The sequence below is a fragment of the Colobus angolensis genome, unplaced genomic scaffold, assembly GCF_000951035.1.
Source record: "Colobus angolensis palliatus isolate OR3802 unplaced genomic scaffold, Cang.pa_1.0 Scaffold275, whole genome shotgun sequence".
Taxonomy (NCBI): domain Eukaryota; kingdom Metazoa; phylum Chordata; class Mammalia; order Primates; family Cercopithecidae; genus Colobus; species Colobus angolensis.
This window is the reverse complement of record NW_012115988.1, coordinates 224,339-247,057: the sequence shown is the minus strand read 5'-3', so window position 1 is coordinate 247,057 and position 22,719 is coordinate 224,339. Positions and strand designations below refer to the sequence as shown.

General features: G+C 34.0%; 1 protein-coding gene across 3 annotated transcripts in view; it reads left to right on the top strand.

Annotated features, from left to right (window-relative positions):
* The window catches only part of LRRN3 (leucine rich repeat neuronal 3), a 33,828-nt gene extending 18,974 nt beyond the window's left edge, over positions 1–14,854 (top strand). For all 3 annotated transcript variants that reach the window (XM_011948169.1, XM_011948167.1, XM_011948170.1), the window contains one exon: positions 11,823–14,854. In XM_011948169.1, coding sequence (XP_011803559.1) covers positions 12,181–14,319 — 2,139 coding nt within the window. In that variant the 5' untranslated portion in view covers positions 11,823–12,180 and the 3' untranslated portion in view covers positions 14,320–14,854. The remainder of the gene's footprint in view (positions 1–11,822) is intronic.
* The last annotated feature ends 7,865 nt before the right edge of the window (positions 14,855–22,719 follow it).

The window sequence follows — 22,719 nt, the reverse complement described above, 5'->3', positions numbered from 1 at the left end:
CTTAAAAAGTCTTCAGGGGACAGGTGCAGTGGCTCATGCCTGTAATTCTAGCACTTTGGGAGGCCAAGGTGGGCGAATCACAAGGTCAGGAGTTCAAAACTAGCCTGACCAATATGGTGAAACCCTGTGTCTATTAAAATTACAAAAATTAGTGGAGCATAATGATGAACAGCTGTAGTCCAAGCTACTCAGGAGGCTGAGGCAGGAGAATCACTTGAACCCGGGAGGCGGAGGTTGCAGTGAGCTGAAAACATGCCACTGCACTCTAGCCTAGGTGACAGACCGAGACTCCTAAAAGTATTTAGGATCTGAACTATACTAAAATATGCAAAGATAAGTAAAGCATCAAAGATCCTATCTGTTCATGGAGATTAGACATAAAGACATCATTAGGGAAAATGATATTCTTTTTCAAATCTCTGTTTTCCATACAATTGAAAGGAATCAGTCATTAAAGAAAACCTCAAAACTAATATTTTTCAAGTCCATATCCATTATTGTGACAGTTTAATTATTTTTCTCATATATTTAGAATAGCTTTTATTCACTGAAATAATATCTTATCTTCCAAGAAAACATAAACAATACCAGGAATGATCACAAATATAGATTATATCTTACTAACCAGTGTCATGAATTATAATTAACAGAAATCATGAAAAAGTTTTATTCCTTTCTTGGTTTGGATGTTGAGCTCCAAGCCCAAAATGGTTTAGTATAAACTTTACTACATAACTATCTTAAGGAAAATATATAAAAACATAAGTATAAATATCAAAATATAAGTATAGAATACAAACAACTTAAAGTTCAAAAAATGTTTCTACATAGATGAAATTAATGTTGAGTAATTCTTGATTGAGCAATGTGAAATATTTCTGCAACAGACATTAACTTGTAAATTAAATAACTTTCCTTCACAAAATAATTTTGTCTTGGCATATTGGAACAGTAAAGTTAGGTGAATGCCACAGATCAAATTTAAGGGATTCCAGATCTTAAACCATGTGACTGTGAAGGGAAAATTTATTCTCCTAACTCAGATCCAATAATCAAACACTATTCATTTTATCCATAAAAATGTATTAAATCCTACCCTGTGAAGCTGCTATAACATAATATAAAACCATTCGCTTTTCTGAGCCTAAACTGATAGTCTGAAACATAATCCTAAATTATCTGGAGAGAGCTTATCTACTAAGAAATTTTCCCAAACAGGTGATTTGTCACTTAGCTTTCACCTAATCCATATATGAGATGAACACCAGGCTTCTAAGAGGGAAATGAATGCAAATTTACAACCTTCTTTTTAAAGAACTCTTTTTCTCCATTAAGATTTAGAACTCCCTTTGGGGCTCTAGTCATGTACAATCTTGCAGACACTTAAGTGGGCATACTGCCTATACTCTTCATGGGTAGCAGTTGTAAAAAAAAAAAAAAAAAGAAAGAACGGTAATGTCACCAAGGGCCTATATTGTCCATTAACACAAAATTAAAATTTGGTACGCATCACAAATTGTACTGCTTTCCATTAAAAAAAAAAAAAATAGCCCGTTAGTATTTTTACTTCCCCCCTTAACTTTAGCCCTCTCTATTCAACACTTAAGGCAAAATGTATTTCTTTTATCATGTCACTTTTTGGGGGGATCTCATATTTCCCAAATGTTCATAACCTGATATAGACTAGTTCTTAAATGCTACAGTAGTCAAATATTATAAACACATTAAAGAAGAATTTACCATAAAGCCCATTATGAACAGAAATAATGTGAATCAACTCATGTTCCCCTGCATCAATAGTAATTTTAAATGAATTCCAGGGGGTTGTAGGCAATAAAATTTTGCAAGGTCATCTACATAAAGTAGTCCTACATAATTAACTTCAAGCAGAGAGCTATTGTGAGGCTTCTATAAAGTTAAATGATTGCACTCCATCCTGGGTGACAAAAGGAGGCCTTTTCTCTGAAAAAGAAAAAATACATGCCTTTAAGTTAGGTGACAGGAAAAATGAAATGTAAATATTTATTTATTTATTTATTTATTTATTTATTTTTGAGATGGAGTCTTGCTCTGTCGCCCAGGCTGGAGTGCAATGGTGCAATCTTGGCTCACTGTAACCTCTGCCTCCTGGGTTCCAGTGATTCTCCTGTCTCAGCCTCCCGAGTAGCTGGGTTTACAGGCGCACGCCACCAGGCCCAGTTAATTTTTGTATTTTTAGTAGAGACGGGCTATTTTTAGCAGAGACTGGGTTTCGCCATGTTGGCTGGTCTCAAACTCCTGACCTCAGGTAATCCGCCTGACTTGGCCTCCCAAAGTGCTGGGATTAAGGCATGAGCCACCACTCCTGGCCCCGGAAATGCAAAACTTTAACCTGCATACAGTGCCTTTTATTTCCACACAGGAAATAAATAACAAAGCTTCACTGACCTAGCATGCATCGAGAACTTCAATTCTGTCTGTTACTTTGTACTTCAGAGTGCCACCATCTCACATTAACCGTTCAACACAAGTGTTAGGGAAAGAGCTCATGTCCTGTACAGTAATGAATTTCCACTCACAAAAAGATGCACAAACATGCACACAGCCATAAATATAGCCTCCATGTCTTGGTTGAAACTCAAAGCCATAATTCAGGAAGTTTTTTCAAAGCTTATGGTGGAATGTTTGTTGTTCTATTTTTAAAACATTTTTGTATCCTCTGGACACAAATAAACCAATGTTGTTTTAAGCAGATTGTCAAGACGTTAAGCAGGAAACAAACCATAGAGCATGAGGGAAATCTGACACACTTTTAAAAAGAAAACAGACAATACCATGCTTATAATAAGGAACTAAAAATACAGACCACATTGCTATTATCATCTCCCTTAGGTATAGTCACAGAAAAGCACCATCCATCTCTGAGTTTATGGCAGGCATCAGCTGACACCAGCACACCCGAAAATGTGGTGCTGTAATTTAGTCTCTTGTTTACTGCATTTGAAAAAATTATTTCAAACTGAAGAAGCTCATTTTATTTCCTTTCTTCTGACATATGTTCTATCTTCCCAATTCTTAGTAAAAACGTAAAACACTGATATTAGTGTTGTTTTATTTAATAGCAACGAGAACCAATATTTTATTATATGCAGAATAGAAAGTGAACTACCCAGAAAGATTCTACTCTGAGTTCCTTCAGAGGAATGGTCCTCTCCAAAATATAATTTTAAGATTTCTGTAATAATATTGTAATTAAAATGTTCTTCATTCTCTCTCTATACTACGTCATTGGACTCTTGTCCACAGGTTTCCTTATCTTCTTTACAACCCAATGACTTTCTATTCTGTCAAACTTAGTTAATCAAGGAATACAAATGAGATGAAAACCTTTTTTGCTGCCATCCTTTTTCAGCATATCTATGCTTCAGAAACCATCCCTCCTGAGATTGATAAAAGCATTTACTTGTGGCAATCAATATAGAATGGTCCTTTTTTTTTTTTTTTTTTGGCATACAAGCCTATCATGTCCTCCCATGTAAAAGGCCCTAGAGAGTAGTGCTTGCAAGATCAGAGAGCATAAGGCAGCATACTCGTATCTGTTCATAAAATCAACTCAAGCTGCAATCACTTCATTTCTTTCTTTTATTTTAACTATACCAAGGAGATGGACAGTCTTCATGTGACATAAAGAATGGAGACTTCAAAGACAGGATATTTGGCTATCTTCCAATTAAAAACATGACTTAAAAATCGTTTAAATTATCTGGATAATTACCCCAAATGTTTTCATCTGAAATGCAGGATAATTGAAAGTGGGTCTAAATGAGACACACATTTCCCAAACCACTGTACTGTGAGGCACAATATAAGTCTTTCTCCTGTCATTCAAGCAGGGAAATCTCCAAATCTTTGGAAATTCCTTTGAAGATAAAAGGATGACATCATTTACCAGTCATATTCTGCACTAGCTTCTCAAATAAACTGTAACTAAATGACAGGAATGAGCTTTTAGAGACCAAAACTGTCAAGAGAATAAGGAAAGCATATTTGGGCAGACTTTTCCTCTCAGTTGGGCAGACTTTTCCTCTCAATTTATGTGAAATTGTAAAATACAAATTAAGGTCTAATTAAATCCCTCAAAACATCTATTGATAGAAATAAAGATTGGACAAAATGGGAAAATTTAATGCATAAATTTAGTCAATCACATTCAAAATTTTTAACAGAACTGAAGTCTCTCAGCGTACACATACACACAAATCTACACACACACATACATACACACACATTTTTGCCAGGAAAACAATGATTTCTCTTACAAGCATAAATGAATTACTCCTGACATACAAATTTTTCAAATTCTTCAAAATTTTCATGAATTTGTACAGGTCCTAAGAAACTTTTTATAGACTATTTCTGATGCGAGTGAAATTAGCACCTTGTCTATCTCTATGCCCTAGTTTGAGACACATAAAACGTGAATAAACATGAAAACCTAAAAATATCATAAAATATCTGAGTAAATCCTATCAGTATCCATCCAAGTACACAGTATTAAGTTTGTACAAAGAAATATATTGGCTGGGTGCAGTGGCTCACATCTGTAATCCCAACACTTTGGGAGTTCAAGGACAGCAGATCACGAGGTCAGGAGTTGGAGACCAGCCTGGCCAACATTGTAAAACCCCATCTCTACTAAAAAGATAAAAATTCGTTGGGCGTGGTGGCAGGTGCCTGTAATCCCAGCTACTCAGGAGGCTGAGGCAGGAGAATCATTTGAACCCGGGAGGTGGAGGGTGCGGTGAGTGAGCCGAGATTGCGCCATTGCACTCCAGCCTGGGCAACAGGGCGAGACTCCAACTCAACCACCCCGCCACCAAAAAAGAAACTAAATATATTGAAACTGTTTTGAGAATATTTAAGGTTACTACAAAAATTATATAATGATAGAATTTGAAGATAATTTTTATTTTAGAAATGAAATCACAAAAGGTCACAAGGTCTCCTCCTAACTCCCAAGTCTGCATACTTACACAATACCCTACTGTTAAAGTGCTGGTAACTTAACAGAGAGGCATCACCCAAATAGAGATCTCTAGTTTAATTATAACCTGAAGCAAACTTTCCATCACTATTTCCCAACTTGGAAAACAAGATGATTATGCTTCAATCTAAGATGAGTGATTATTAAGGACAGTGAATAAATGAGTGCTTTTCCCAGAGAGACCTACACTTGGGACTGCATAAATGCTAAATAACAAGGTAATCATAGAAGAAAAGTTAAAAAAGCAAATCAGGCAATCAAAATCCATTGGCTCTCAAACAATATTGAATACTGTACTGTTATGCCATATTGTAAATCAGAATTCCCCAGTATACGGAGTGATGCTTATAAGAAAAATTATAAGCATCAAGAGACAAGTTATGGCTTAAAATTATCATTTGTTTTACTAATCATGTACAAAAGTTAACTTCACAAATAATGCTATTAATGAAGTACTCAGTTGAGCAAAATCAATAATTAAAAATAACAAATCAGAATTTTCACAATAAAAAATGACAGTATCATGACAAGCTGGTAATTTATGAGTACACAGAAATGACTACCCAAATGTGAAATACTCCTGTAATTAAGATTTCATTCCCTGCTCTGTAAAAGAAAATTATAAAGAGAGATTTCTATACTGTAAACTACCCTTTCTAAATTATAGCTAACTAGATTCCATAAATTTGATGTATTAGGGTGACACATTTGCAATTATTTTATATATATATATATATATTTTAGACAGACTCACACTCTGTCGCTCAGGCTAGAGTGTAGCTGGCGCGATCTGGGCTCACTGCAGCCGCCGCCTTCCAGGTTCAAGCAATTCTCATGCCTCAGCCTCCCGAGTATCTGGGACTAGAGATGTGCACCACCACACCTGGCTAATTTTTGTATTTTTACTAGAGACTGGGTTTCACTATGTTGGCCAGGCTGGTCTCAAACTCCTGGCCTTAGGTGATCCACCCACCTCAGCCTCCCAAAATGCTGGGATTACAGGCATGAGCCACCGCACCTGGCCGGAATTATTGTTTAAAGAAAACTATCCCCATGTAGCACAAGCCTCAAATTCTAAAAACAAGAGAAGAAAAAAGATAAAACATCCAAGATTCTCTCAAATCTGCCCAAAGCATATTTTGAGACTCAGGAGAGAAAGTTGTGCTATTTAAGTTACTATTGGTTTCTCTGAGAGAACTTCATTACAAGGCCTTTACTGTCATCTAAAGGACCATCATCTGAGCCCTATATCATGAGGAATGGAAACAGCACATGATTTGTTTATGATCTGCATTAATGCTTGCTGGGTAAAAATAAAAGTTCTTAAACATGACAAGGACATAAAATAATATCAAATTGCCCCTCCGTTAAAAAAAAACCTATAGCTATTTCAATAATAATAATAATAATAATAATAATAATGAGGATCTTTGCCAGTTTGAAAATCTCAAAATATCAGATTTGAGAATCTGAAAATATCAGAATCCACTCTAAAAACACTCTAAAAGATAGTGTCCATTAAATACATGGGTGGACATGACATACATTTTACTACATAAATTTTGAACAAAAATAATTTTTCTCTAATAAACAAATTTCTTTATAATGGCAACCCCATGCAAAATCTCTACAATTTCAACAACAGTGAAAATTTAGTGCACATTTTGTGAGAAACTAAGATTCAGAGGGCAATGTGATTACTCTCACATAGCAAAACTAGCCTTAGAAAACAGTTTTTATTTTATTCCTTCCACAATATTCAACTGCTTTATAATTTTGTCTGAGTAAAACTTTATTATCAAAGGAAGAGAAACACCCGACAACACTAACAAAAAAGGCAGTACACCCATACAGTTGGAGGAAACACCTTTCTGAAAAGATACCAAGATGTGTAGTGCTATTTTAAAAATAAACATTTGACAGAAAGTAGAACTTAGTGGTTAAGACTGAGCTTTAGAGGCAAAATGAAGGAATTTGAATTCACATCTGAATTTAGATCAAGTGCTCTAATCGAGGCAATTTACTTCCAGTTTGCCTTAATTTAATGACTAAAGTAACTCTCTCATTTGTTTACTACTGTGTAGATAAAAAGATAAAATAGAAATAATGGCAGGTAACTAATTTGATAGTCTTTATTAAAAGCTCCATAATGACTAAAATTCACTGATTCTAATTTTTTAATAGCATGGGACTAAACTATTGAATATAAACTTGTAATAAATTAAAAAAACACAAAGGTTAAATTCAGATAAGTGAGTTTACACACATTCAATTGTTAGACACCTTTGGAAAAAAAATCTTTGATGTTCACAGAATAGTATCACATAAGTTCGGAATGTGAAAGAATCTTAGAGCTCATGCAGCCAAATTTCTAAATTATAGAGATCAATAATCTGAGGTACCAGAAAGTGAGGTATCCTGTCCCCAGTTACAAAATCATCCAGTAAACCTGGCCCACTTTTCTTAATGCAAAATAAATTTTCTTTCCTTAAATCAATTTCTCATTAACATCAGTTTTTAAGGATAGCATTCATTAAAATATTCTAAATAGTTACCATTATCCATTTCCTGAAAGTTGTCATATAAATTCAAATAATTCGTTTCGAAAAACTGGAAAAGAAATATTTCCCAAGGAAAATAGAACAGTCTTTTATAGGGATGCAGTTAGTATAATTCAACAATATCTTCGGGATATGGAACTTTCAATTAAAACTGAAGAAAGATCAAGTCTTACAAGGGAATATGAAGTCAGATAATGGGAGAATAGAATTTAAGTTCTTTATACAAAGGAACTTAGCTAGTAATTTGCTATAAAAGAAAAGGAAAAACTAGGTTTTAATGTACCCATGGCAATTTTTGTCTTCACCAATTTTTCAACTTAAGTATCAAAATGTTTCTTTTCCTCAGACTCTGTAGTCTTTGTAATACACATAATGAGGTGCAAAGAAGAAGGCACACTTTGCTCTTAAGCTTTAGCATTATAAAAACTCATCTAAAAGACAGTGGATTTTAAATCTTCTTATCCACATATCCTCATTATACCCCAGTGGATTTTGTATAAGTATCACAAAAGACCATAGAACATTCATGTTGCTCCTTTTGGAGGAACAGAATTAAGCATTCTCTCCTTTGTACATCCACAGAGCATTGCACACGTTTTTATTGTAAATCAAATCTACTATGCATCATTGTCCTTAGCTATTTACTCCTTTGATCACTGAAAACTTGGTGAGCAGATATTTTATCTTATTTATTGCTGACTTTCCAGTGTCTACGATAATGCCTGCCAAAAAGTAGGTGTTGAATCAGTATTTCATAAATGATGAAAAACAGATAAAGAATGAAGATCTCCTCACTAAGGAAAAGTAGCTTTATTCATAAAAGCTTCCACATATAATTATACCAAGAAACAATTGGTATTTTCACAGTAAAGAAATCTCAAATTGTAAGTGTCCACAGGAATTGGATATATAAGATATGAGAATTATTACAATTGTTTGATTTTAACGGCCTAAACTAGGTTTTAATCCCACCCCACCATTTATTTGTTGTGTAATATCAGGCAGATGAGTCTCAATAACCTTACATTAAAAAATGGAGATTAAAGTACGTCACCAACCTATCTCACAAGTTCATTAATATTAAATTAATAATGAATAAGAAAAGGCTTTGAAAACTATAAAGCACTAAGAAGATACAATTATTACTTACTTATTATCCTGCAAATAACCCATACTAAATAGCATATTAGTGAAATATCATATTCATTTCCACAGACATAAGAAAAAGTCAATATTATGCTAAAGAAAGGATAAATTTCTATATTCTCTATTGTGTTTCCCATACTATTGCTTCCTACAGACCAGGAGAAACAACATTTGAATATGCTCACCACTATAAACACCCTCACTTTCAACAGCTTTCAGAATAAATCTAATTCAAAATGTGGTTGTTTCTAGCATATGGCCATGTAAATGATGAAATAAGAAAACACTTTCTAATTAAACACAAACATAACTTTTTTTATTATACTTTAAGTTCTAGGGTACATGTGCACAACGTGCAGGTTTCTTACATATGTATACATGTGCCATGTTGGTGTGCTGCCCCCATTAACTCATCATTTACATTAGGTATATCTCCTAATGCTATCCCTCCCCCGTCCCCCCACCCCACGACAGGCCCCGGTGTGTGATGTTCCCCTTCCTGTGTCCAAGTGTTCTCATTGTTCAATTCCCACCTATGAGTGAGAACATGCAGTGTTTGGTTTTCTGTTCTTGCGATAGTTTGCTGAGAATGATGGTTTCCAGCTGCATCCATGTCCCTACAAAGGACACAAACTCATCCTTTTTTATGGCTGCATAATATTCCATGGTGTATATGTGCCACATTTTCTTAATCGAGTCTGTCATTGATAGACATTTGAGTTGATTCTAAGACACTCACCGGGATAATTTCAAAACAAAAAGAGATATTATATTAAGACTCCCCCAGAAAGAATGCTTCATCTTTAATATTTCTGAACCTCTAGTTAAAGAAGAATATAGGTACCTCTCTGCTCTGCTGGAGAAAGCAGACCTAACCAATTAATTGACAGAAGTAATGGTTTCTCCATTCTCAGCTAAGTGATTTATGGAAACATACAGAAATACAACTGGACTTTGTATCTAGATTTTTCTTTCATTCTGGACATAAAGAGGCAACAGATTTCTATTTTCTATTTTCATTTTATTCGGAGGGGTATATGCTCCCAAATGAGCATGCATATGGAATTGTAACCATCTGTTTACTTCTGTTTCCCCTCCAGACTGAAAGTTTACTAAAGGAATCAACCATATCTAAGTCATCTTTTTTCACTCTAGCTATTAACCCAATAATCAGCATGTAGAAAGTGCTCAATAAATGTTGACCAGATAAATTAAAGAATAAAGCACAGATATAACAGATTAACTTTTCTCTTAAAGTCTAACATTCCTTTGTAGTAGCCTGAATTTTAATCTCTGGATTTTAGTAATATATGTAACACAAATATGATGTTAGTATATATTTACACACATTAAAACAGATAGATTTACTGAAATTAGAAATTAAGCAGATTGAATTGCTTAACATGGAAAAGGATGCAAAAATGATTCTATTAATAAAATTAATTTATTGTTTCATTCGAAACATTTCTTGAACATATACTATATTATAATGATAATGCCCAGAAGATGGGATGCAAAGTCAGGCAGGCCTCATGCTCTCAAGGAGATTAGTGACTGGTGAAAGAAAGGATCAAGGAAATGCTTGACAGAGGCAAGTGCTGGAGCCATGGGACCACTGTGGAGGGGCAGCTAAGTACATCTGGAGGGAGGGGTTATATGAAAGTCTTGTATGAAAGACTTCCCAGAGGGGAGATTCTTGACCTAAGGTTTGAAAAGACGGTAAAAAGTAATTTAAAACAAAGAAAGAACTATTCCAGGCAGAGTAATGCAACCATAGCTCTATCAATAGGGAGAAGATTCCCTGCAGGAAAAAGGCAGATGGTGAGGTAAACATAGAGAAAAAGAAGGATCCCCACATATCAAATTTGCAACTTGGTGTTGGAAATGATTATATTTCAAAGACACTGGTATCCATTTAAAAGAAAAATATCTAGGTCTTTGTGTTACTGATTGCATTAGTCCATTCTCATGCTACTAATAGAGATATATCCAAGACTGAGCAATACAAAGAAAAAGATGTTTAATGGACTCACAGCTCCACCTGGCTGGGAAGGCCTCACAATCATGGCAGGTGGCAAAAGGCACATCTTACATGGAGGCAGGCAAGAGAGAATGAGACTCAAGCAAAAGGGGTTTCCCCTATAAAAACATCAGATCTCATGACACTTATTTCACTATCACAAGCATGGGGGAAACTGCCCCCACGATTTAATTATGTCCCACCAGGTCCCTCCCACAACACATGGGAATTATCGGAGCTACAATTCAAGATGAGATTTGGGCGGGGACACAGCCAAACCATATCAGTGATGTAATAACACTGTTTTTTCATTGTTAGTAATGGAAGGTAAGTTATTCTCAGGGAAAAATAAAACAGCCAAATGTTAATCTTCTGAACTTTAGTTAAGAATGATAACATACAGGTATATCTACAGCAAGTTAAACTTAATCTTCTCTGAAGACTGCAAAACTCAAGTCACTTTATGCAAAGGAGACTATGGAGAGAAGTATGAATGAAAATGGGAAACAGCTAATACCACTACATCTAGCTTACTTAACATTTTATAATTTTTGTCTCTAAATCCTGTCTCCTGGGAGCCTGTTGAATCACAGTCTAAGTCATTTGGTTATAAGTGAAAAGTATTACTTATTTATTGACTTTTTATTTTGCCTCTCTAACAAGCAAAAAAAAATAAAGCCATCAACAGTTAAAAAACTTAAAAGTTATTTTCCTTTTTTCCCTATAACTAAATTTCAAAGCTAATGAAAATATAATGAATAAAATTACAAGGTATAAATAAGTAAATATTTGAAATAACAGAAAAATTCTGGAAACATATTCATTACAATAATAAATCTTTAGCCTTTTAAAGATTAAATTTCTCAGCCTGCCCAATGTCTGGGCCAAGAATTATCAAGGACAGTCATGAAAATGATAAAGTCACCAAGACATACTGAAGTACTTAAACTCTAAAAATATAATTTATACATGAAATAATTATAATTAGTTAATAGATATTAATTATGATATTTTTCATTTGTACTAATTACTGTTCTCTTTTTTCTTTCATATTTCATTTTATTACATTTAGCATCATGCTGCTATTCCTGCAAATACTGAACAAGCATGGGATTTGAATATTATACTTCTAAATAAATGAATTACTCAATCTCCTATGACCATCTATACATACTCCACCTTCAAAAAGTACATCAATATTATATCATTAAGAAAATAGTAACCTTCTCTTCTCCAATATGCATGACATTTTTGGACAATGCAGTTGTGGCACTGGCACTTACTTCAGTGAAGAAAAACTTTGTGGTTCTATGGCATTCATCATTTGACAAATGCAAGTATCTTCCTTATCAATCAGCTCCTATTGAACTTACTAGTACTGACTGTGGAATCCTTAAGGGCCCATTACATTTCTGAAGAAGAAAGCTAAGATGAAGGACATGCCACTCCAAATTCATGTGCTACTTGGCCTAGCTATCACTACACTAGTACAAGCTGTAGATAAAAAAGTGGATTGTCCACAGTTATGTACGTGTGAAATCAGGCCTTGGTTTACACCCAGATCCATTTATATGGAAGCATCTACAGTGGACTGTAATGATTTAGGTCTTTTAACTTTCCCAGCCAGATTGCCTGCTAACACACAGATTCTGCTCCTGCAGACTAACAATATTGCAAAAATTGAATACTCCACAGACTTTCCAGTAAACCTTACTGGCCTGGATTTATCTCAAAACAATTTATCTTCAGTCACCAATATTAATGTAAAAACGATGCCTCAGCTCCTTTCTGTGTACCTAGAGGAAAACAAACTTACTGAACTGCCTGAAAAATGTCTGTCAGAACTGAGCAACTTACAAGAACTCTATATTAATCACAACTTGCTTTCTGCAATTTCACCTGGAGCCTTTATTGGCCTACATAATCTTCTTCGACTTCATCTCAATTCGAATAGATTGCAGATGATCAACAGTAAGTGGTTCGATGCTCTTCCAAATCTAGAGATTCTGATGATTGGGGAAAATCCAATCATCAGAATCAAAGACATGAACTTTAAGCCTCTTATCAATCTTCGCAGCCTGGTCATAGCTGGTATAAACCTCACAGAAATACCAGATAATGCCTTGGTTGGACTTGAAAACTTAGAAAGCATCTCCTTTTATGACAACAGGCTTATTAAAGTACCCCATGTTGCTCTTCAAAAAGTTGTAAATCTCAAATTTTTGGATCTAAATAAAAATCCTATTAATAGAATACGAAGGGGTGATTTTAGCAATATGCTACACTTAAAAGAGTTGGGGATAAACAACATGCCTGAGTTGATTTCCATCGATAGTCTTGCTGTGGATAACCTACCAGATTTAAGAAAAATAGAAGCTACTAACAACCCCAGATTGTCTTACATTCACCCCAATGCATTTTTCAGACTCCCCAAGCTGGAATCACTCATGCTGAACAGCAATGCCCTCAGTGCCCTGTACCATGGTACCATTGAGTCTCTGCCAAACCTCAAGGAAATCAGCATACACAGTAACCCCATCAGGTGTGACTGTGTCATCCGTTGGATTAATATGAACAAAACCAACATTCGATTTATGGAGCCAGATTCACTGTTTTGTGTGGACCCACCTGAATTCCAAGGTCAGAATGTTCGGCAAGTGCATTTCAGGGACATGATGGAAATTTGTCTCCCTCTTATAGCTCCTGAGAGCTTTCCTTCTAATCTAAATGTAGAAGCTGGGAGTTATGTTTCCTTACACTGTAGAGCTACTGCAGAACCACAGCCTGAAATCTACTGGATAACACCTTCTGGTCAAAAACTCTTGCCTAATACCCTGACAGAAAATTTCTATGTTCATTCTGAAGGAACACTAGAAATAAATGGCATAACTCCCAAAGAAGGGGGTTTATATACTTGTATAGCAACTAACCTAGTTGGCGCTGACTTGAAGTCTGTTATGATCAAAGTGGATGGATCTTTTCCACAGGATAACAATGGCTCTTTGAATATTAAAATAAGAGATATTCAGGCCAATTCAGTTTTGGTGTCCTGGAAAGCAAGTTCTAAAATTCTTAAATCTAGTGTTAAATGGACAGCCTTTGTTAAGACTGAAAATTCTCATGCTGTGCAAAGTGCTCGAATACCATCTGATGTCAAGGTATATAATCTTACTCATCTGAACCCATCAACTGAGTATAAAATTTGTATTGATATTCCCACCATCTATCAGAAAAACAGAAAAAAATGTGTAAATGTCACCACCAAAGGTTTGGACCCTGATCAAAAACAGTATGAAAAGAGTAATACCACAACACTTATGGCCTGTCTTGGAGGCCTTCTGGGGATCATTGGTGTGATATGTCTTATCAGCTGCCTCTCTCAAGAAATGAACTGTGATGGTGGACATAGCTATGTGAGGAATTCCTTACAGAAACCAACTTTTGCATTAGGTGAGCTTTATCCTCCTCTGATAAATCTCTGGGAAGCAGGAAAAGAAAAAAGTACATCACTGAAAGTAAAAGCAACTGTTATAGGTTTACCAACAAATGTCGTAAAAACCACCAACTAAACCTACTCCAAAAACGAACAAAAAAAAGCTAGAGACTGCAGCTGTGCTAAAAACAAAACAAAACAAACAAACAAACAAAAAACAACATAAAGAAAGATTACTTTCGAGAGAAAAGTTTAAGCTTCACTAATGCTGCTCCTGACCAGTGGAAATATGTACAACGTCAGCATTTTAAGTAACTGGCTTCAATGGGTACTGTGGCAACCAAATAAAATAACTCCATTTTCTAAAACTTTCATGTAACTTTTATGTCTGGACTACAGTTAAAGTGGACAAAAACATTTCTGTATTTTTTTTAAGTATATAAGAGTAGTTGAACTGAGCAATACCTCCTCCTGTGTTGTATTACACATATTAGCCACGAGTTTTTGCAGTGACCAGATAAACTTGACACGTGGTGTAATAAAATGGACAAATTCTGTAGAGTAGACACAGTGAGTATGTGGACCTCTTTTATAAGGAAAAATACATTTTGGATTAAAATCAATTGCTTTTGTCTTGTTTTGTTTCTAAATAAAGAGTAATTTCTGGGAAATATCATCTGATCAGATATCATTTAAATGATGACATTTTTAAAAGGTGTTTTTCCAAAATGAAATTTGGAATGCTAAGAGTAAGGCACTTTTCTTGGGTGATGGGACTGCCTACATTTTTATAAAGTCTCAAATATGGATTTCAGAAAGCATTTAATCAATATCAAATGGCAATCATAATTTGTATTTAACCCTTTAACTATTGACAGAAACTCTAGGAAATTATGTATTCACTTAAGGATTTTAACAAGTAGCTTTTGGAGTAGATTAAATTATTAGGTTGAGACAATATAAATTCAGTATCTGAGCAACCTAAAGTCTTATTTTAATTATTAGCAGTTGCTTAGTTTTAGGCTGCCTGCTTCTTTTTTTTCTTTTTTTTTTTTTTTTGAGATGGAGTCTCCCTCTGTTGCTCAGGCAGGAGTGCAGTGGCAAAAACCTCGACTCACTGCAGCATCCACTTCCCAGGTTCAAGCAATTCTCCTGCCTCAACCTCCCAAGTAGCTGGCATTATAGGCATGCGACTGAATCTCCGGCTAATTTTTGTATTTTTAGTAGAGACAAAGTTTTGCCACACTGGCCAAGCTGGTCTTGAACTCCTGGCCTCATGATCCACCCACCTCAGTGTCCCAAAGTATTGGGATTACAGGCATGACCCACCATGCCTGGTCTAGGCTGCTTACTTTACAGAAACTATTGCCAAATTTCATTATGACGTATGCTCTAGGTATAATTTTCAAATCTCTCTCTGATTCAAAACAGTTAAGGAGCTTCACTGAAATAACAAGCAAATAACTTAATAATTTACTATATTGAAACACGGCAAGGAAACAGCATGTTTCAGTCCAAGACTAAGATTTTAGAATTACACCCTAAAACATACAGGATTAGTAGTAGAAGTTTAACAGGTTCAACTTTCTGAAATTTCTTTTATTTAGCTCACCCCAATATAAAAATGACATAATTCAGATACTTCCAGAGTTTGCCAAAAATTTAAGAGGAATGATGTTAACTAAAGGAAAAGCTTCTAAAACTATTTTAAAGTAAAAGAAAAAATTAACAATTTAATTTTTTAGTCCAGTCCTCTAAGAATATATTTAAGGCACCTGAAACCCACAGCTTAAAAGATTACAAATCGTTGAATTGAAGTGCCAAGTACATTAGTAGTTATTTTAAAATCTTATATAGGGAATATAAGGATTTCACTTAAAAAAAGAGAATTAAGATTTTTGAGGATTTCAATCACTTTTACAAACAAACTCCCACAGTCCTGAAAAAACAGAAGTGTTTTTGTACAAAGCAAACATTCTGAGACAATACCACAGTTTTTATAGGCAAATTGTTTATCTCTCAAAGTTACAAAGCTTTCATGTTAATTGCTATTGTGTCTGCTCATAAGCAACTTTTAACTTTTCTTACAATGGCTTTCTGCATAATATCAGCATCGCACTGGCCTATAAACATTTCCAGCACTGTAGTCATATCAATTTATTTCTTAATATTAGACATTTCTTTTGTGATAGCATTGACAGTTTCCAATTAAATCCTAGCTGTTTTTGACAGTATAGAAGGCAATTGTTATGAACTTCTTAAAACAAAAGGACAAATTGAGTTAATTTTAACACAACCAAAACATGAAACTTGCGAATTCAACGTGTTTCCCAAACACAAATTTTACAACCTGATGAATCACTATCACACAGAGGCTGACATTAGAATTTATCAGCCAGACATGCTCATATATCATGAGAGGTTTCAGCACCACAAACAGAGCTTTACAGAGCTCAGCTATTTGTCAAAAATATAGGAGCTGAAATACAACCTATTAGGACGCAGGCATAGTGTAGGTCAGCAGCAACTTAAGCATGTACCTTGTATGTTTCTTTGAAACCTATGTGCCTGAAGAAGTATCACAAACATATCATAGCACTGAGAATTCATTTTAATCTACATATTTCTTTTAAAATTTGTTATGAAATATGCATTCTCAATAGACATCTAGCAGTGAGCACTAAAATGAAGTATTTTTGTTACAACCAAAAATATACAGATGCTCAAGGCAAATCATGAACTTACTTATCTGATTAAATTTTAATATAAATTTCCAGTGAGAGAGAAAAGACATCAGCTTCAATGAGAAGGATGTTTCATACTCTCTGTTACCTCTTAATCCTCACATAAAACTAAGTATTGGTCAAAGTACTCAAAGCATTTAACTTAACGATTTTGTGATATGATTTGAATGCTCTTGTTGCAAAACAGAACTTTACATATAACAAATAAAACTCTAAAGTTTATAGCTGTATGAATGCCACCAAACTGTTCACCTTGTATGGAGAAAAACATCTTGGCACAAAAATAATTTTTGAAGAATTACATACTTTATAATTTATACTACAAAATAAAATTAAGATTTTCTAACAATAAGCATGCCCAATTGAATACAAAAATATATAAAAACAGTGCGAGACCAAATATATAATTTATAATGTATATAATTGTCAGTAACGCTAAGCAGCAACAGGTTGGCAGACATATGCTAACCATTTCACCAAGAAAGAAATGAAATAGATTTATGGTACATATACTAGTCATTTCATACTTATTTTAGTGCTAAAGTTTTTATTCTAATTAGACAAAAAATTTTAAGTAAAACTACACACAAACAAGCATAAGTTTAAAATAATTCCTTAGTTTATTCATTTAATTATCTTTTGTTTATATTCAATAAACATTTATTGTATGGCTATTAGTCACGAGAGAAAGAGAAATAGGACAAATTTTCTACCATCTAAAACTTATATTCTACTAGATTGTATTCTGGTTTATTTTCTTTATCAATGTTTTCACAAATACATGTTAACTGTGTGATTTGGTAAACTACCAGCCTTAATCATTCATATTCTCACAAAATGATAATGCTCAGAAAAACTACAAGGTTTTTCTCTTGGTCTAAAATGCTTTACTTATCACAACTTTGATGTAAAAGCTTGCTTCAAATATAATATTGATCTTATTCACTATATCTGCAGAAAATAGCCTACCTAATACTATCCTTAGACTGGCTAAATTAAGAGGCATATTTAGGCTGGGTGTGGTGGCTCAAGCCTGTAATCCCAACACTTTGGGAGGTTAAGGTGGGTGGATCACAAAGTCAAGAGATCGAGATCATCCGGGCCAACATAGCGAAACTCCGTCTCTACTAAATATACAAAAATTAGCTGAGTGTGGTGGCACATGCCTGTAGTCCCAGCTACTCGAAAGCCTGAGGCAGGAGAATCGCTTGAACCCGGGAGGCGGAGGTTGCAGTGAGCCAAGATCACACCACTGCATGCCACCCTGGCAACAGAGCGAGACTCCGTCTCAAAACAAAACAAAACAAACAAACAAAAAAAGGCATATTTAGTTACCACAAATTATTTCTATGCATAAAACATGGATAACTGTTATGTGACCCCTATTTCAAACTCAAAGAGAAAATGAGAAGTGAATTTCAAAAAGGTTTATCTAGCACCGACAAAATGTCTATGTATCTTTACAAGGAGGAGAACCAACTTAATTAACTATCCACATTAACTCTTACAAGATGTTCCAATAACTATAAAGGATAATCTTAAAATTTCAGAGATTAACGTTTTAGATGAAAAATCCAAAATGTGTCAGAAACTAATAAAGCAAACAATAAAAACAACTAAAATGTTTAAAAGTATACATGTATTAAGGAGTGGAAAAAATCTCAATAACATATCTCACCCGCCATCAAAAATATGAGGAAATAATTCTAATTATATATGTCACCATTCATAGTATCTTGGGCTTCATCACAATGCTGATTTTCTAGGAGATAGGGAGTAATGAATAGTAACTAAATTGTGGCTATATTTTCTTTTATCCAATCTTTTTCCTCAAATTTCCCAAGACATTATAGCAAATAAGTAAAAATGTTTGTGAAGAATATGGTTGTCACCATTATATTTACTATATTATATATTATATATATTATATATTACTACCATTATATATTACTATATTTAAGGATCCCGAAAGGATATTTTGCAATCAATTAAACAGAAAAGACTACAATGATCTTCTTTTTCAGATGCTAATATTTTCACTACAGCTTCGCTTCTATATCATTTTACTTTAACGAATGCACAGATAACTAGGTCGTTGCTTGGGAGAACTACAGCATTGTATTGGAACGCCATGTCTAGAAACAGCTACAATGAATATCATGGAGTTTTGGGAAAAGACAGAACTGACTCCAGTTGCCACACAATAGTGACTGCTTTTATCTGTTCATTTGAAAAGTAAGGACTTGAGTGGTCATGGCCTAGTTTTATGTTATTCCTCTAAAGGAAAATAAAAATATTATTTTTACAGAGGAGCAAAGTGCAAAACCAGAGTTAATATTAGTAGTCATAAAACATACATCAAATTCTAAGAAAAATTATTAAGAGAAAAAACTTTTAAAAAGAATATTACAGCAGAATATAGATTATTTCCAAAATTTGACCTAAACATTTCATTTATAATATACACAGGAGGCTCATGAATTGAGTAGTCTGCATTTAGAATTCTCAAGTGAGAAGACATCATATGAAATAGAACATGATTCCTTTTTGTTCATACTAAAAATAGACAAGCCTACAGAGATTTGAATTTACCTATTCTAGTTCACTGTATATACATCTCAGAAGGCTCCTATTTCCTTTTTGAAATATGTCAGAAAGCATATGCCAACTAAGGGTGTAAATACCTCACAGATATGTCGATAGGACTTTTTCTAGGAGCAAACTGAAGAGTTCAAATAAGTAATACATTCAAAGCTAGTATAATACATAATTTCAAAATTATTGTGAAATGGCCCAGAGTAACAAAGCATAGCAAAAAGAATTGTGGTTGACCTTAGTAAGCCTTTTTAGAAGGATGAACTATAACATTTGGAGACCTCACAGTACTTTGTATGTTTATATTTATCTTTTCTAACTCTACTATATCACCAAGAAACTAATAGTATTATTTGATCATTGTAAGGAAAATGCAGCTTCTCATTAAAATATATGGTTCAGTGTCTGAAGTTATTGATTCAAAATCCAATTGTGATACTCCTTTGTAATGTTTACCAGCCTCTGGAACAAAGAATGGAGTGAGCTTGGGACATAAATTAACCCTCCTAATCCTTACATTGAGAGAATCAGGGTGTAATAAAATAACCTCCCTGTCATTTGTAGTACTAGACTCAAGGCTGGTAAAGACAGAAATAGTTCTTAAACCAATAGAGGTATCATTATTAAAGCAATATAGCTAAACATACCCAAATGGTTTTTCAAAAGAATACGATATAAAATTGAAATTCATTATCAGAACTGGGATTCAGGTCAGATACCTCTAGTAAACATCTCTTTAATAATGGTTGCAGAGAAGAATCATCTGTTCAATAAAAAACAAGAAATCATGTCTCCAAAATAACTTTAAAGCTCTTACCTTCCTATCTATATGTCTTAGTAAATCAATCAATGAAACAAAATTCTAGCATAGAAGTTTCATATTAAATCACTTACTTTATCAAGATTTTAAAAAAATTTACATATAAAATGCATGAATTCATATAAGTATATCATGCTAACAAGTCAATTCAAATCCTTGAGTGTAAAAAAATTTCTTCTAACCACAGATATGGCATATAGAAAATGTATATAAAAAGTAGAAAACAAAATATTCATTTCTTTCTACAAACAACATCTTTTCCACACAAATCAAGAGGAATTAAGTGACTGCAATGAAAAAACAAAAAAAAAAAAACCACAACAAAAATAACTGTGTGAGGCTAAAGGGAATGAGGGTTTCCTTCCAGTGGATTATGTGTGCCACAGTCCAGGGTCGGTCCTAAAGTGACAATGCAACGCTTGAGACATTTTGTTGACACATGCATGCATAGAAAATAATAAACATATTATTAACATATTATATTTGGATAAACATGCATTTATATTTACTTGAGTAGAAAGATTACAGATTAGGAAGGAAGGAAAAAGGAAAGGAAGAAAAAAAGGAAACATTGACTAAATTGTGAATATGTGCCAGATTAACAATTTGCTGTGCTCCTCGGAAATCTACTTCAGATCTAAAGGAGGGGTGTGGGAAAATGAACATTTGCTATCTTACAATATGACAGGCATGCTGATAGGCAGGCCTGCACATCTCTTTCTGTAGTATAATGCAATATATAGTACATATAAATATGTATATTACATAATTACAACCCAATTTATGTGATCCTCATGAAATTTCTTTTTGAGTTCAGCGTTAACATTCCAATTTTATATATTTGGAGTCTCAGAGAAGTATTTCAGTATTTTTCCCCAAGAAAACTTATGAACTATATGAATATATATATGAACGAATATATGAATGAATATATATGAATTATATATATTCATATAGTTCATATGAATGCATATTAACTATAACAAAAATAATAACATAGAGAAAAAAAAACAAATGACTCAATACCAAGAGAAATAATAACAGGAACTTTATAAGCATGCCATAACTCACAACAATAACTAATAGGTGATTTTCTGGAGAGGGAAAAATCCATCAATAGTACATTAGATTCATTAATTGTTCCTATTATCTTCTAACTCTCCCCATCAGTATGTTCTTTTATAATATTCCTATCTTAGTTTTGCATCAGAAAATGGAAATAAAGAGTCTTTATTTGTCAAATTGCAGTTACTACTTATTTGCCAAAGACAAAGAACACTAGTTTATCAAAAAAGGAAACCCTATGCACATTCTTATAAATAAAACCTTTAAAATAAGAACATACATCAAGTTCCAAGTAGATGTAAGGCTAGGGACTTTTAGAAGAATTTTTCTGCAATTATTTCCATGCATCTACTTCACATTCCCAATCTACAAAGCTCTTCTCTTTCTCAGTCCCATTATAGGAAAATATAGAATGGTCAATCATATTTAACCTACTTGCCAACTCTCCGATTACACTTATCATGCACAGTAACTCAATCTTAGCAGGTACATCTGCATAAAAAGTGAAGTTTGAGGAGACAGAAACTTCTCTTCAACATTTCTATCCTTGTGATTACTGACACTATAGGCACTGGAAACTCAGAACACCACATTAACACCAACAGCTTAGAGAGTCAGATGTCATTGTGAGCTGATAATGCTTAGCTTTGTTGATTGACATGTAATCTATTGCAAATCTTGGGTTCTTAGGAGTTCTACTTTATAAATTGTATAATGTAGTTCAAGAGAACAAAATTATTTAATATATTTAGGTGACATGGATTGCATATTGATAAAAGAGGTAGCAAAGAGTCTAAATAAAAACTGGACACCATCAAACTTATCTGTGTGATTAAAATCTATAGCTACCCATAGAGGAAGCTGATCATCTATATGTCCGAGTGAAAGAAAGAAGATTGTTCTTCAAAAGACTTTCTTAGGTTAATGAAATTCTATGGAATTAAATTGACATGCAGAAATGTTTTTATGTATAAAGAAGCTCCTCAGTATTCAACGAGTACTAAAGTCACTATGTTGACCTATGTTCTCATCCCAAATGATATGGCGAGCTTAGTTGTTATTACTGTTGTTGTTATTTTAATGAGTCATTGTATGTTAGTGCTCCTTCCAAGGGTCAGGTCTAATAGCAGCAAGGTGTCTAAGCAGGGAAGCAAGGAGTGGCCCATGCTTTATTCACACACCATTTATTGAAGATCTACTGTGTACCAGACAAAATATTAGCCACTAGAGATTCAATATTGACAGCAATAGACAAATCTCCTGACATCTTAAAACTTAGAGTGAAAAGCTGAATACCAACAAATGAATCTGG